Genomic DNA, 15,685 nt, shown 5'->3' with positions numbered 1-15,685 from the left:
CTGTCGCTTCCCTTGCGCGTGTCTAGATCAGCCATTTTCAACCAGGTGGCACACTGGTGGGCCGCAAGTGATCTACAGGTGCGCCACGGGTGTTTGGCAAATTAATTAATTAATCATCATTTATTGAGGGATGTGGAAACCCTATCAGCAGCATGGTGTGCCTTGTCAATTGTCCAAAGACTGATAGTGTGCCTTGAAAATTTTAGAGCCTTGCCAGTGTGTGCCATGAGGAGAAAAAAGGTTGAAAATCGCCGGTCTAAATTGTAAGCCTCTTGGGGCAGGGACTTGTTCTCTCAGTCTGTATCAAACGCTACGCACACTGATGGCGCTGTGCAAATAAATAAATAAATAAATAACCTGGAGCCAAGATGACATCTTCTGACAGAAGGTTTATTTCTTTCTTTTTGGCACAAACAGACCACGCGACATTCAACAGTAACCCTGTCCCGCCACAGATCTGGACAAATCCACCCTTTCTCTCCCCTGCCTTTGCAAGGGACAGACTCAGTACTGTACTCAGTAAGTACAACTTGTGCTATTAAAAGAAGACCCAGCCAGACAAAGCAGCAAGATCTTCTCTTCAACTTGGATGTGCTCCTGCAACAGCTCTCCCCATCATCACCAAACTGAGTTTTGAGTTTCAAGTGTTTTCTGGCAAGTTCGACTCTTGATTTGTTTAAAAAAAAAAAAAAAATCCTGAACCAAGAAACTTATATTCAGAAATCGGAATATCATGTCATAGATTTATATTACATAATTTAAGGAGCGAGAGTTTATTTGCATAAATTTGGGATTTAAAAATCAGCAGAAGCGAGAGGAGACCTATGACACATGGAGTAGGGAACAAGGTTGTTTATGGGGGGAAGAGATATAAACAGAGGATCGTGGAAGAAAAAAGGGGCTCGTAACCCTACTTGCGGGGGGGGGGGGGAGTTGTCTTCTCTGTTTCTGATAACTAAGAAGAAACATGAAAAGATAAATGAAAGATTAAATTTCCCAGCATCTGAATGAATCTTCACATTCTGAATGATGGATTTTCAACCATAAATTTCGACTCTAGGATTCACAGCGACATGCGAAGTTACTTGATGCCAATTCATACAGCTGGACCTAGTCTAACCCAATCTTATCTATCCTGACTGCCACTGGCTCTACAAGGTCTCATGAATACATCCTTTTCCAGACCTGCAATCCTTCAAGATGGGCTGAGCAGGGAACTTTTTTGTGGGTTTTTTTTGGCATGCAAAGCACATGTTCTTCCACTCCATATGGGACATTCCATTTCTTGTTCCAAAGCTGCAGCTTCCCCTGGAGCTACAGCCATGTCCCCACAGCAAGTCTCACCTTATCCCTTCTCAGCATCCTTCCTATGTAGGCCCCATCACCACAAATAGCAATTGTGCATTCGACCCACCAATCAGCCTTGAAGCTGGCTATCTGCGCTGAAATAAGAAGACTTACAACTCTCTCTCTCTCTCTCCTGTCCACCAGACGTGGAACACAGAGGGGTTTACAGAAAGTTGGGAGTGGGTGCTTGGTGTTGCTTGCACTACAGAGTTTGGGACACAGTGACTGGTTGGTACTAGGTATGTGGCTAACACAGTGAATGGCTGGTACTAGGAAAGTGGCTGATTCTGTATAGAAAGAACCAGGTACCATATTAGGGGCCATTGCAAAGATGTCTGGTACGGGGCCTGGTTAGGACAGAGGAAGCCCCATGGCTTGTCACAAGGAAAAGTGGATTCTTTTTGGCCCCATCCTTTTAAAGAAATTATCTTCACAGGAGTCTTCTCCATCTCCTGCCCCTCAGCTAACAACCTTGCTGGTGTTTCCAGGGGCGCAGGGGAGTTCACAACTCAATGGTGTCACTGGACAGGCTGCGGGAATCCACTTGCTTGCTGAGAGCCAAGAAACTCTTCCTGGCCTCACGTTCTGAGTTTGGAGCGCTGCTAGAGGGAGCTGGGGGCAGTTCGTCTGGCAGGAGCTGGGACTGGGTGGGCAGCTCTTCAGGAGGCAGGCTTTCTGGTGAGGACAGGCCATGGCGCCAGGGGTTCCAGCTAATCTTGAGGGAGGCCCGGGAAAAGGAGGTGCGAGAGAAGCTGTCAAAAGACGTGTCTGTGGGGGGCTCGCTGACCAGGCCGCGGCTCTGCGTGGTGAGCTCGCCCATCGAGCTGGCCCGTGTTAAGCTGTACAGGCAGTCCGGGTCACTGCTTCGGCGTGGCCGGGCCAGCAGGGGCTGAGCGGTGTGAGAGAGGGTAGAGCAGTCACCACGCAACGAAGAGCAGGAGTCCTGCCGCGCCAAGCGGGAAGGGAAGTGAAGGCTGGAACGAAGGAAAATGGAGTCCCGCACCAAGTGCTCGCGAAAGAGCGCTTCGTCAATGCTGCGGCTCAGGTTGATGGGCGACGGGGGCCGGAACTCCAGCTCAGCCAGGGAGAGCACCGAATCCCGCTCAAAGCAAATGCTGGTGTAGGACCGGCCCATGACAGCAGCTGTCGCATTGGGGCACTTGGGACTGTAGACGGGACGTGCAGGGGAAGGGCTAGAGCCTTGGCTGCCTGCCGCCCGCAATTCATTGCTGTCCTTGAGTGCCCAGAGGCGCACACTGCCAGGGGGGTTTCGGATCAGGTTCTTACTGATTTCGGTGTTGGGTACTTTCTCAAGGACACCCCCAGTCCAGTCGTAACAGTTGTTGGGGTACTCGGGCACCTCGGCCTTGCGGTAGGTACAGAAGTAGCGCATGAGCTTGGCCCAGCAGGAGTGTTCCGCGGCTCCACAGCGCTGGCAAAGGGCCTGCCAGGCCAGGAAGAGCAGAGTCAACGAGAGCACCAGCTCGCCAATGCGGAACCAGAACTGCACAAACCACCAGCTCCAGGTGAAAATGCCTGGCTGGACCAACAGCCCTGAGAGCCATAACACCCCATACAGCTGCAGCCCACAGCACGGCAAGGCCAACCCACTGCTTGCTAGCAACAGCCACGCTCCACTCCACACGCCGGGCTCCGGGGTGCCCTCAGCCATTGCGTTGCTCCGCAACTGCCAGTACACAAACATGGTGGCAGGCAGGAGACCGACCCCAGCCGCACAGGACAGTGTGTGCAGCCCCACAGCCACCGCTGGTTGCAGTGGTGGCGAGAACAAATCAGCACCCAGGAGGGTGGCGCTTTGCACAGACCCCAGCACGGCCAAGAGGGGCAGGCTCTGGAGTCTTGGAGGCAAGACCTGCAGGCGGGCCTGGCAGAGGAGGCGGAGCAGCAGCACTGTGAAGGTACTCAGCAACAGAGGGAAGGGGGCCGTATACAGCACCCGCACAGCACGGGTGGGGAGCCAGCCTCGCGAACCATACGGGTCGACCAGAAAGAACGTGGCGCGCAGCACCCCAAATGTGAGCAGTAGGGTGCTGGCCCCCACCACATAGGGGAGGTGTGGCACACGCACAACCAGGGAGCCCACTAGGCAGGCAAGACTCAGCAGACTCAACAGCAGGAAGAGCACACCGTAGCCATAGACATGGAGGGCCCAGGCAAAGCTCAGCGTGCGCTCAAGATCCTGCCAGTGCAGCAGTGTCTGGTTTGGCAACAGCTGGCTGCAGTCACTGCCAGGACGTGGGCAGGGTGGGTTGGAGGCAGGTAATGGGGCGGGCAGGCTGGGCTCAGGCCTGGCCAGCTGAGGATGCTGCAGGACTCTTTGTGTGGTTACCCGGATCAGGCCACGGCGAGGAGTAGCCAGAAGACGGGCAGAAGGCGTGAAGGGCATGGTGCTGTTCTGCCCAGGAGGGTGAGTCTCGGCTGCATCTGTGGAAAAGAAAAGGCACATCAGGGCCAGGAAGAAAGGGGACCGGACAAGTTTCTGGAGGAAAAAACCATTATGAGTTACAAGCCATGATGTGTATGTGCAACCTCCTGATTTTGGAAATGGGCTATGTCAGAATGCCAGATGCAAAGGAGGGCACCAGGATGAGGTCTCTTGTTATCTGGTGTGCTCCCTGGGGCGTTTGGTGGGCCGCTGTGAGATACAGGAAGCTGGACTAGATGGGCCTATGGCCTGATCCAGTGGAGCTGTTCTTAAGACCTAGAAAAGCCAAGGTGATGATTATGAGTATGCCACACTTCTGCTTAGGTGCAGCAGAAAATGTTACAGTACATGATACTGTGTACAAAGTTTATGTTTTTGTCTAAATGGTTTTGTTTTTTTTAAAACTTAACAGACAAAATGGTGGCTTCATCCAAAATCTACACTTTCATGAAAACAAAAGAAAGCAGCAAGCTTACTTCCCTGCCCGATAAGCTTGCCAGCATGTGGGCAGTGTGACGTGAATCCCAGAAACAATAACCTTTGACAGCTGAGACACTTGGCTGTAAGAGGGTGTAACTGCCTGCATTCAGTGGAGCCCACTCTTCACACGGCAGCATGAGTCACTGGTTTGAACGTGCCTCCTAAGGAGTCTGTGTTCAGTGGTAGGAGCACATGCAGAAGGCCCCCAGTTCAATCCCTGGTGTCTCTGGGTAAGGCCAGAAAAGTCCTTTGAAAACCTGGGAAAGCTGCCCCTAGTCAGTACAGATACTGACTGACAAAGGCAGCTGATAAAGGCAGCTTTATGTTCCAGCTAGAAAGTAGGCCAGCCACAGCAAAGAGTCCTACAGGGATACAACAGGCAACCTCCTCTAAAGCTGGGAAGTTCTGCTGTATTTCTATCTTGAGAATACAGATAGGATCCAATCATATTTGAGGCAGGAATACACAGTCGAATTGCTACCCTTGGGCAGAAAGAAGGATCGAAGGTAAAAGCAGAAGCTCATGTAGCGCAGGGGACTTCAAACTACCAGCTGCCAGGCCCACATCACTCAGTCTTGTTCTTATGGTGGGCCAGAGCAGGTCAATTACAGAAAATACATACGTACTTTCTGTACATAAGTCATACACATATTCACTATAGGAGCAGGTATTTGCAATTATTTCCACCCGTGGGGCTGCTCGCTATCTCTCAGTGAATGTAACCCAGCCCAGCAGTCACTTCAGCCCCCAGGGGGAAGAAGGTGTGTGTGGTGGCATTTGGAGATGGGGGGGGGGGGGAGAGAAAGGAATGGGGAAGGCACACATAATTCTAATGCCACTAGGCTCAGTGGGCCAGTCAAAATGTATTGGTGGGCCACCTAAGACCTGCACACTGTAGTTCTGGACCCCTGATGTAGAGACACATCAGAAAATGCCTCTGTGAAGCAGTATCTTGGGTTCATAGAATCATAGAGTTGGAAGGGGCCTGACAGGTCATCAAGTCCAACCCCCTACCTGTAGCAGGAAATCTTCCTAGAGCATCTCCATCCTATTATTCACATTTCTATCCAGCCTCTCATCCATTGAACTCAGGGTGGTGTACATGGATAAAGGTTTTCCTATTTCATCTTCCCACAACGCTGGGAGGTCTCACCCTTTCACAGTCCGAGTGACTGGCCCCAGGTCACCCAATGAGCTTCTCAGCTAAGAGTGGATTTGAACCCAAGTCTCTCTGGCCAAAGTTCAACACCTCATGGCCAGGTTGAGAACTGGCCAGGGGTCCAGGATTTCCCTAAGTTCCACCTGGATGACTCCTGAAGCCTTGTATCCTCCTAGGGCACCAGGGCCATGAAGCATATTTCTCTGAACAGAGAACCCAGTCTCTGGACAGCAGATGAAGGTGAGTTCTCCTTTTTGCCACAACTAGGGTCCACTATGGATGCTGCTTTCCTGCCTACTAACACTTAGGTGTAGTTGCTGACTAGGATGCAGCAGTCACAGAGGTCCTTCAGTAGGGCAATATTTTAAAATTTCAGATGCTCTGCTATCAGGGCTACATCAGGATGAGACAGCTGGAATATTAACACGGAGGCCTCTTGAAGGAAGTTGTCTCCTGAAGCCCCATTCTTCAGCTTCCCACTTCTCATCCAGGAATGCTATGCTACATAGTGGAAGTTGACTACACCGCACAGCGGAAGTTGAAGCCACTGCAGTCCTTCCTCCTTAAGGAACACTCCATGTTTCAATTCCAGATGTCCCACCCCTGATGCCACCTTGGCTTCAACTTCCCCCCTTCCCATTGCCCAGTAAGCTGTGGGGACGCCTACCAGGTGATGGGAGTGGGGGAAATCAACAGTCACAGGAAATAAGAGATCTCCTTTGGGAAGTGCTGACAAGTGCATGTACACACTTAAGTGGGGGTTGAAGACCCCCCCACCCCCCAAAATACCTTGGTGTTGATGCTGCTTGTGGCCCACAAACAGTTCTCTCCTGGCAAACTCATTGCAGATTACTGGTCTACAGTCATTCATGGGCAGTGGCATCACACTGTGACCCTGCACATGCCCAATCTCGTCTGATCTTGAAAGCTAAGCAGGGTCAGGCCTGGTTAGTACTTGGATGGGAGACCGCCTCAGAATACTGGGTGCTGTAGGCTTACACCATAGTCTTTGGAGACTGAAGGTTGCCAACCATGGGCAGTAGCTGTCCAGGGTGTCAGGCAGAGATCTGCCCCAATCCTGATACCTGAGTTGCATTAGTGTTAGGAGGCTGAAGCAGGGAACCTTCTGCATGTAAAGTCATCAGGAGGAGGGGAATGGGGTTGGTTGCAATGTGAGCCCACTGACATTCTCCCCTCCCTGAACTTTAAGCAACCAGATGAAGGACCAGCTTCCACAGCCATCTGCTCCAGGCTCTGCCAAACAGCAGGTGTCTGACCACCGAGCCAATTGTTACCTTCCTCCCCCTCACTGCCCCACCACCTGCCAACATGCTGCAGGGAGAATGAGGCAGGAACTGTAAAGCGCCTTGCACACAATGTTCCTGTGACAATTTATTACCACTGATAAAATGTAATCCTGAAGGTGAGCTTGGGGCTGGCAAAACAGAGAGGTGACAGGCGAAGGCTCAGTGGGAACTGGTGAGGTGAGACCACTGCTGAGATAAGCTGGAGGATCTAGGCCAGAGCTTGGGCAGAGCAGCAGGAGGGAATGGCTCTTTCCGGCCAGCCAGGAAGAAAGTGAACAATCTTCGGGTCAGGCCAAATGCAGAGAAGCTAAGAGGGACTTTTAGTGGCATCCTGTGTCCCTGAGGGTGTGTGTGTGTGCGCGTGTGTTCTGCAGAGTTATGTGGAGCTTAGTTGTGGTCATTCTGAAAGAAGCGCTTGTTAAAGAAGCTCTAGTGAACTTAGCATGAAGGGGAAAAAACGGTAGAGCCAGAAATGCAGTAGCTGCAGTGGTCAGAGTATAAAGTATCTGCATCCAACTGGCGAGTCAGAGTGTATCCCATCAAAAGTGAAACTTTTTGTGGGGGAGGGGGAGTCCACCAGGGCAGGCAAAAGAAGAATGATAGGAGCCACCCTGAGTGGTGTGCTCCCTGGGGCATTTGGTGGGCCGCTGTGAGATACAGGAAGCTGGACTAGATGGGCCTATGGCCTGATGCAGTGGGGCTGTTCTTATGTTCTTAAGGATGATATGTAAATGTAAAACTAGAAATAATAACACTTCTCTTTACCATGTGATACATTTTGTAATGAAAAAAGCTGTTGAAAGCAAAGAAAATCTGCCAGGTCAAAGGGGCCCAGACTGCCCAGACCTTGTGACCCTCTTCCACAGTGTTTGTGCCAGACAGCCAAGGCTCATCACAGAGAACAAAGCTGATCATGAAGGAGCCTGCCTAGTCCCAGAAGCCTCCCAGCTGGCACCCGTGTGGCTTTACTTCCCAGAAACAGCCCACAGCACCTACCAGAAAGAAGCAGGCTGGGCAAGTGCTGCCAGGAAGGAGTGTGGGCTAGCTAGACCTGGGCAGTTAGTGTTAATCAGGTGGAGAGATTATCCTGATTGAAAATGACACCAAGCTCAATATAACCAGCACCCCTGCTGCCTATGAAACAATCCATTTAGGGTAGAACTGGGTCTCTCACATGGCAGCTTTGCTCCTTCGTGGCCTTTTGCACATCCAGAATTCCCAAAATTGCTCTGGGTGGCCTGGATTACCAGCCATTCTCCCTTAGTAGGATGGTAGGGCTTGCAATGATCTGCCCAGTCCAGGGCTAGAGTGGGAAGGGGAAGGCCTCTTTGTCAAGTTCCTGAAGCACATGCAGCTAGGATCCCCAATCAGAATCAGATGCAGCGGCTCCCTCATCAATATCTTCTCAGAGGGCTGGAGATCAGGAACGCACAGCCTGAAATTGTGATCATAGCATCACAGAGCTGGAAGGTCATCTATGCTGAGTTATTGTCCCAAAGCAGGACATCCACCCTCTAATCCCTCTATTATGAAGTTATGCCTCCCAGACAACAGAATGCCACAGGCAATGAATGAATGAATGAATGAATGAATTAATTAATTAATTAATGAGTCCTTGCAAAACAAGTGCTCAAACCATGGGAGAATAGGTAAGGCGGGCCCATAATGAAATCCACAAACTTCACTCAAACTCTCCCTCAATTTAGCCATAGCATGCCTTCACTCCGCAGCCTTCTATAAACAATAGGTAAAGAAGTTGGGACAAAAGGTAAAGCCCCCCCATGGCCCACCTGCAGTTTGAGCACAGCTGCAGGGCAAATAGCTCAATGTGACTCGAGTAAGCAAGCCAAGCCACACAATGTAGGCAGAGCCATATGCTTGCACCACAATTCTGAAAAGACGAAAAAGCTCTAGAAGGTGGTTCTGGTCTCACAATTCAACTTCCTGAGACTTCTCACTTTCATTTAAAAAAACAAACAACAACACTAAGTTGCCCTGATATGTTTGAAAGTATGCAGGCAAAAGCTTAAGTGCCAGAGGCATCATGGAATAAGGTTTTCAGGAGTCAGAGAGCAGGGCAGGCCTCCTTCAGGGCAGGGGCTATAGCCCAGTGGCAGATCATCTGCTCTGTATGCAGTCCCAGGTTCAATCCCAGACACCTCCAGGTAGACCCCTGCTTGAAACCCCAGAGAGTCCCTGCCAGTCAATGTACACAACACTGAGCCAGACAGAGTAGCATCTGACTCAGCAGAAAGCAGCTTCATATGTCCTTCTCCCTCCCTGCAAAAGCCAAATAAATTATGCTTGTAAAACAAAAAGCATGCAGAGAAAATGATGCACATTTGCAACAGTGGCAAGTTTAAATGCTGCTTTGAGACCAAAGCCCAGTGGTAATGCAATGCACTTCCTTCAATACTGCTTCCAATCTGTTATGCAGACAGTCCAAAGCATGTTTACCCTGAAGTAATTAAGTGTGCAGAGGACTGCAGCCTTTGGCTTTGTTTGGGCTGGGAGTGAGCAGGCTGGAGGCTTCAACTTAGAGTCCAGCTATGATGAAATCTTCCCTGTCAATGGGATGCCAGTACAACTGCTTGCTCAGCTGTTGCCTTGCCCATTAGGACTCCAAAAGTGGCCTTCGAGCAAAACACACAAACACAGCACAGGCCTTGACAAGGATGAAAAAGAGTGAGTCACCGGGTGTCACCAACTGCTTTCTCAAAGGACGGGAACATCCACTCTAAGACCCAGCATTAAAGGCTGACACACAGCAACACAAAGGGTATATATCTCCTTTGCTCATACTGCAGTTTTAGCCACGGCATTTTACATCTTGGTTATGCTGCAGTGGCAAATCCTTCTTTGCGGTCTGTGTTGGGAAATGACTTTTCTTCTTAGTTGGTTGTTTCAATTTTTTCAAGGAAAGAGTATTAATGGCACTGAAGTGTAGGTAGGCAGGAGGAAAAGAGAAGGCTATAATTTGGAGGTTACCCTATGCAATTGACTGGAAGTAGATTTAGGACAGCAGCTATTAGCCATGATAACTAAATAGAACTTCCATCTACAGTTGTAGTCTACCACTGAATACCAGTTGCTGGGAGACAATAGTGCAGGCAGGGCTGTAGCCTTCATGCCCTGCTTGTGGGGTGTCCTGGAAGCATATGATTGGCCACTGTGTAAAACAATAGCCTTTGGTCTAGAGCAGGGGTGCTCAGACTTTCAACTTTAGGGATGCTGGACCTTTAACAAGTGTATAGAAGAGAGAATTGCAGCAGGTGCAACTTGTCATCCCACAGATGACAAGCTGCACCTGCTGAAATTCTCTCTTCTATACACTTGTTAAAGGTCCAGCATCCCTAAAGTTGAAAGTCTGAGCACCCCTGCTCTAGAGAATCCTGCAGGGCCCTTCTGATGTCCTTTAAAAATATTCTCACTCACCTGGATGCCTGGCTGCTGGGCGCTTCCCTGCCACAGAGATGCCAGGAGTTGAGGAGCCAACAGGGATCACAGCTCCCCGGACTCGTTGGGGGTCAACATCTACTACTCCCCCAGTTCCTGAAAGAGAGGAAAAGGTCTCAGGGGGGTGATGATGAGAAATCATTCCCGCAGAGTGGCATTTTTCATCTTTTTTTCATCTCAAGCACACTGACAAGGCACTAAAATGGTAAAGGCACACCATCAGTTTTTTGACAACTGACAAAGCGTATCATGTTCCTGGCGGGGGCTCACATCCCCCAATGGCCCTAATAATAAACTCTTGTGGCACACCAATGTGCTGTGGCACAGTGGTTGAAAACTGCAGACATAGAGATTCCAACTGGCAGACAGATGAAGTGAGCCCTGACTCATGTAAGGCTCTCCCTTGCTATGCTGGCCCCTCACTTGGGATTGCTCTACACAAAACCGCCCCTTTCAGTACTCTGCCCCACCAGCCTGCACCTGACTGTACAAGCAAAGCTGCCAGCTCTTCCCCCTTACTCTCTGCCTCTTTTCCACCCCCTGCATCCTCGGTCACAATCAAACATGTCTCCCCCCAACTGCTCTATTAAAATGACTCAACTCAATCTCTGCCTGTCCCCTGCCAACCTCCTCTATGATCAACCTCCGCCAAGCTATTTCAGCTGTCATTGGCACAACAGTTACAATGCTACCTCCATCCACCCCAGGGCAGACACCCTCTTTCCTCCCAAGCTGTCCCCCTGACAACCAGTCTTCTTCCTGCTCCACCAACATCATCTCGCTTCCATTTTGTAATTACAGCTCTCCTGATGCCCACGCAGCCTGGTCAGCTGCTTCACCCATCCGTCGTTCTCAGCCAAAACTCTCCCTCAGTTGCATCCCTCCTCAACACCCACCATCGCCAGCCTCCCACACACACAACAGATGATGCATTTGTCGAACTGGATCTGAAGCAGAACCAAACCGCCAACCAAAAGGATGTGGGGGAATCTGTGCACAAGATATGCTTCAAAAACCAGGCATTCTGTTTTCAGCTGAAGGATTAATGGTTTTATTTCTTGTTTTGATTTTTTAATCTTGTCACATATTTTGCATTGAAAAAAAAGAGCTAGTTTAAAAATATTTTCTTCTCACATTAAGTAGTTATTGCTGTAGTCATTTCATAGCGTTTTATTATCAACAAAAGAGTTTGCTCTTATTCAGTATGAAATATACCTTGAACCAGCTCAAAACCAGGTTACCGCACCACTTTTTAAAGTTAGGCTCTGGCTCAGGACCAAACTAGAATGGATGGACTAGACCAAACTAGCCCAAACTAGACCAAACTAGATGGACAGCTGCCCTGGGTCCCTTTGGGGAGAAGGGCAGGGTATAAATAAAGTTTGTTATTATTATTTATTATTAGAATGTTAAAAAAAGATTGATGGACCTGAACCAAGCCCAACTTTTTAATGGTTTGACTTCCTGGTGTCATTAAGGACATACGGAAGGACCCCAAACCTACCTGCGTTAGCAGGGCTGGAGAGTCCAGGCTTTGCAGAGCTGTTCTGGGAGTGAGTCTGTTCTGTTCCTGCCATATCCTGGGGTCCTGGCCGTCGTGTTGTGTCAATGATCAGCCCCCAGTGAGTGTATCTCTCACGGGCATCTGGCCCTTGGGTCCCTGCCATGCCCCCTACTTGCAAAGAGGTGGAAGAACTAGGGGAGAACTCCTCTGAAGCAGGGTGATGAGAGCCTACCGGGGCAGGGAGGAGCTCGCGACCCCTCCCATCCATTGAGATAGCTGTACTGGTTGACTGTGGGGTGTGAGGGGTTGAAGCATTGTCCATAGTGCCCTTCCCTGTCCCATGTGGACGCTGTGTGTCTTCAGCTGCCTGAGTGGGTCTAAAAGGAGGAGTGGAGAGCTCCTCTATGCCCTGAGAACCACCATAGACCTGTGTGCTCCTGAAGGAAGCCAAGTATTTCACAGTGGTTTGATTTCTGCCGAGCAGCTCCTGCTCCGGCACTCTGGTTCCCACGGTCTGCTCCACAGTCCTAGCACCTTTGGGTTCAGCACCATCAGTTGTCACCCACTTTATATGCGACCCATCAGCAGGTGACGCCACCAAGGGGATGGTGGAGACAGTGGGCCTGGGGTTTAGTGTGGTTACCAGGACAACGTTTTTGGACACTGCTCGGAGGTGAGGATGTGTGGTCTTCTCCTGGGAGGTTGGTAAGTCTAATGCCTGATCTGTGAATGAAGCTGGGGGTGAGGCTGCCCCAGGAGGGGCTAGACTTGCCCTCTCTGTGCCGTCTGTTCCCTGTTCTGGATTTAGTTCCACAATTATGTGACGCTCATCCTTAGGCTCTTCTGGGATACTGGAAGGGCCTACTGTTGGCAGCCTGAAATCACCTCTGGGTACTATGTGGCTTGGAGCAGGGCTTCCTACAGGAGCATCAGTGGGTGTCTCTAAACTGGGACTGGTCACTGCAGGGAAGTCAACGGGCATCCAGGGCGTTGGCGTTCCAGGCTGGCTACTGGGGCTGGCATCTCTCCAGTTCTCATCAGGCAGCTCTCCATCACCACTGGAGACCTCATGGGCATAAGGGTCTGAATGGGGCGCAGCTGGTAGGGCGCTTGAAAGAGACTCTTGGGTGGAATTATTCAGAGGTAGCCCTGGGAGAGAAGGAAAAGTAGGGCCTACAGCAGGGCTATCTGGGGTGGGAAGGTGGAACGCCTGCAGCAGTGGGGTCAGGACCAAGGCCCAGGTCAGGAAGAGCCCCTCAGCAGCCATCACTGATGTGGAACGGCACAGCTCACTGTCCAGCGTTGTCACAGCATCTCATGCTTCACCCTGTGGGACAGGAATGTTGGAATGAGTGGGGAAAGGCCTGGCTGAAGGGCAAGCAAGAAAGGAGCATGTCTTTCGAAGGGGGGCGCACCAAGGGCAGAAGCTCAATAGCTGGGGAGCTTGGCAGACACATGCATCAGTGCCAATGCACTGAGGCAGGTAGAAGAGGGTGAAGCTGAGAATCACTGAACTAAAAATCCCCAAAAGGGCCAAGAGAGGAGCAGGAAAGGCTGCAGGCGCGAACACAGCTACACTCATGCTGAGGCACATGGATGAAAACATGAAGCTGCAGTCACATGCATACACTATTCATAGGCATACACCAGTCACTATTCCCCCTCGAGGCTGAGAGGTTGTTTTTCTCCTGCTCAGATGTAACTCCATGTCCCCTCATCACCCCCCCATCCTGTGCCCACACATGGCAGCCCACCCCAACAACTCCTGACACTGAGCTTTGTCATTGCAATCGCAACCAGCTCCTGAGATAGGGCAATGGGGCTGCCCCCCAGAGAGACACTAGAAGGATCTCAGGGACATTTTTTTCTGAGAAATCAGGCAGGTAACACTGGGGTACCCTTTAGCTCAGCCTCTTCCTTATAGGATCGTGCTTGCTCCCCCCCTATCACTGGCCCCAGTAGGAAAGCCCTGGAGAGGAAACCGGGGTCATGCAAGGAGCTGCTTGATCTCCGCAACCCAAAAACATTCCCCATGCAGCCACTTTCCAAGACCTCAGAGAGCTTCCCCACTCGTGCTAAGATCACCAAACTGAAAATGCCAAGACCTGAACCTGGGACCACCTACAAGAGTAAGGATGTCCAATGCATACCTCAGAGGATGTAGGTATCAGATGACCCCTCAGGATCGCTTGGGCCCCGAGTGCTGCATGGCTGCACAGCTGGGACCCATTCTGAAGTGCGCTCCTTCCCTTGCACTGCATGCAAGTTCACCTTGGGCTCCAGCTCCCCATCCAAGCCAGCTTGAGGATGGGGATGCTCAGACCAAGCTAGATGAGCCGGGCAGCCGGATTGGAGCCTGGAATCCTGCAGCACTAAGTCGAACCCATTCCAGGCCTGGTCCGGAATCCCTGCATTTCAGATCACCCCCATCACCACTGCTTGGTCAAAGCAGCTGCTCCATGCCAATGCTCTACTTCAGCATCCTATATGGAAGCTGGCACATCAGCAGGAAACAAGAAGCAGCCGGGTCCAACTTGAACGTGGGTACCAATTCTCATTCTGTCCAGGACTCAGTGTCCTGGGAAGCCCTGGGAAGTGGGCTGTCCAGGACTCAGTGTCCAGTGCCCAGGGAGGCTGTCCAGGACTGTCCAGGACTCAGTGTCCTGGGAAGCCCTGGGAAGTAGCCCTGGGAAGTGGGAAGTGGCTATCTTTCAGCCTCAGTTTGTCATCTGTAAAATGGGCGGATGTCGCCAGCCTCGTTGGTTGTCATCAGGGCACAAGCTTTATAGATTCTCCTTAGCGCTGCAAACACTGGGCTGCACCATTTCGAGCTCCAGGGCCCTACTGCGTCCCCACAGCATCTACTAAGGATCCAGGAAAGGATCCAGTCTCTCCTCCAAACATCTCATCCTCCCCCATCGCGCATCAGTGACCAAGGAAGACAGCTTGCCAAGCAAGGAGAGCCTCCCCCCTCCCCTCAATCTTCCTACCTGCCCTGATTTGAATGCCACTGCCACACAGACCACGCATGGGCCCTGCCGGCAGCTGGCAAGGGTGGCACAGCGGGATGCCAGGCTGGGCGCCGTCCTGGCAGGGCAGAATGAACCAGCACCCAGATCATCTGGGGCTTGCGCAGGCGACGAGAACGTGCCCAGGTGGGTGCGAGCAAAGCCGTGCCCCGGGCAGGAAGGCAGGGGCAGTGCAGGGCGACAGCCGCAGCCCAGCAGGGTGTGCTCCTCCTCGTCCGGCCGCCCCAGCCAGGGTGTGCCTGGCGCCCAGGCTGCGTCTCCCCAGGGCCAGGGGGTGAGGAGGAGAGGTGCCCTCCCTCCCTCCCTCCTCCGGCACGGATGGCGCCCGCATTCCTTACCTGGCCTTCGCCTGGGCGCTGCTGCTGCTGCTGCTGCTCCTCCGCAGAGGCTTCATCCCTGGGGCGGGCGAAGCGGCCCTCGACGTCCCCGACCTCCCCGCTTCTCCCTCTGCCCGAGTCGCCCCCATGGCCGCCCGCAGCAGCCGCCGCCGCCTCGCGCAGCCCTCCTCCGCTGGAGAAGCTGCCTCTTTCAGAGCGCAAGCCTCGGCGTGTCTACTCAGAAGTAAGTCCCACGATGGGCAATGGGCCTTACTCCCAGGGAAGTGCAGCCTTCCATCGCCTGGCAAGCGCGGCTGCAGCGATCCTGCGCAAGCAGCCAGCACGTGCCTGGCAGCACCTGCCCGGGCCCACCAGGGGGTCGCAGGAGACCCAGCAGCAGCACATCCGCAGCAACAGCAGCGAGTCAGGAGAACCTGCGCTGTGGAGGAGGAGGAGCGGGAGCCAGGAGGGGAGGGCAGGGGGAGCAGACCCGCTTCCTCCTCCTCCTCCTCCGGGGTCCGAGCAGAGCTGCTGCAGAGTCCGGCTGGGGCCAAGAAACTGCACGCTGACTGGCGTGTGTGGCACCAGGCTGGGCACGCAGCCAGCCTGCCAGCCAGCAGCCCAAGGAAGCGCCGCTCTG

At 52.2% G+C, this 15,685-nt stretch overlaps 1 protein-coding gene across 1 annotated transcript; it reads right to left on the bottom strand.

Annotated features, from left to right (window-relative positions):
• Positions 1 to 383: 383 nt before the first annotated feature.
• Positions 384 to 15,206, bottom strand: PRRT3 (proline rich transmembrane protein 3). Its single transcript, XM_066616208.1, has 4 exons — positions 15,067 to 15,206; positions 11,700 to 13,026; positions 10,175 to 10,291; positions 384 to 3,792 (listed from the first exon to the last, which is right to left on the bottom strand). The coding sequence occupies exons 2-4, from the start codon at positions 12,964 to 12,966 to the stop codon at positions 1,850 to 1,852; spliced, it is 3,327 nt and encodes a 1,108-aa protein (XP_066472305.1). The 5' UTR covers positions 12,967 to 13,026; positions 15,067 to 15,206; the 3' UTR covers positions 384 to 1,849.
• Positions 15,207 to 15,685: the final 479 nt, after the last annotated feature.

This window comes from Tiliqua scincoides, chromosome 2, assembly GCF_035046505.1.
Source record: "Tiliqua scincoides isolate rTilSci1 chromosome 2, rTilSci1.hap2, whole genome shotgun sequence".
NCBI classification, from domain to species: Eukaryota; Metazoa; Chordata; class Lepidosauria; order Squamata; family Scincidae; genus Tiliqua; species Tiliqua scincoides.
This window is presented reverse-complemented; position numbering and strand designations above follow the sequence as displayed.

What these genes read in the sequence shown, in the direction of transcription:
- PRRT3 (XM_066616208.1), bottom strand. Translation starts at nt 12,966, where the DNA reads ATGGCTGCTGAGGGGCTCTTCCTGACCTGGGCCTTGGTCCTGACCCCA. An exon ending in CTCCAGCCCTGCTAACGCAG is followed by an intron (nt 10,292 to 11,699) that starts GTAGGTTTGGGG and finishes CCTCTCTTTCAG; the next exon opens with GAACTGGGGGAGTAGTAGAT. An exon ending in CCCAGCAGCCAGGCATCCAG is followed by an intron (nt 3,793 to 10,174) that starts GTGAGTGAGAAT and finishes TCTTTTCCACAG; the next exon opens with ATGCAGCCGAGACTCACCCT.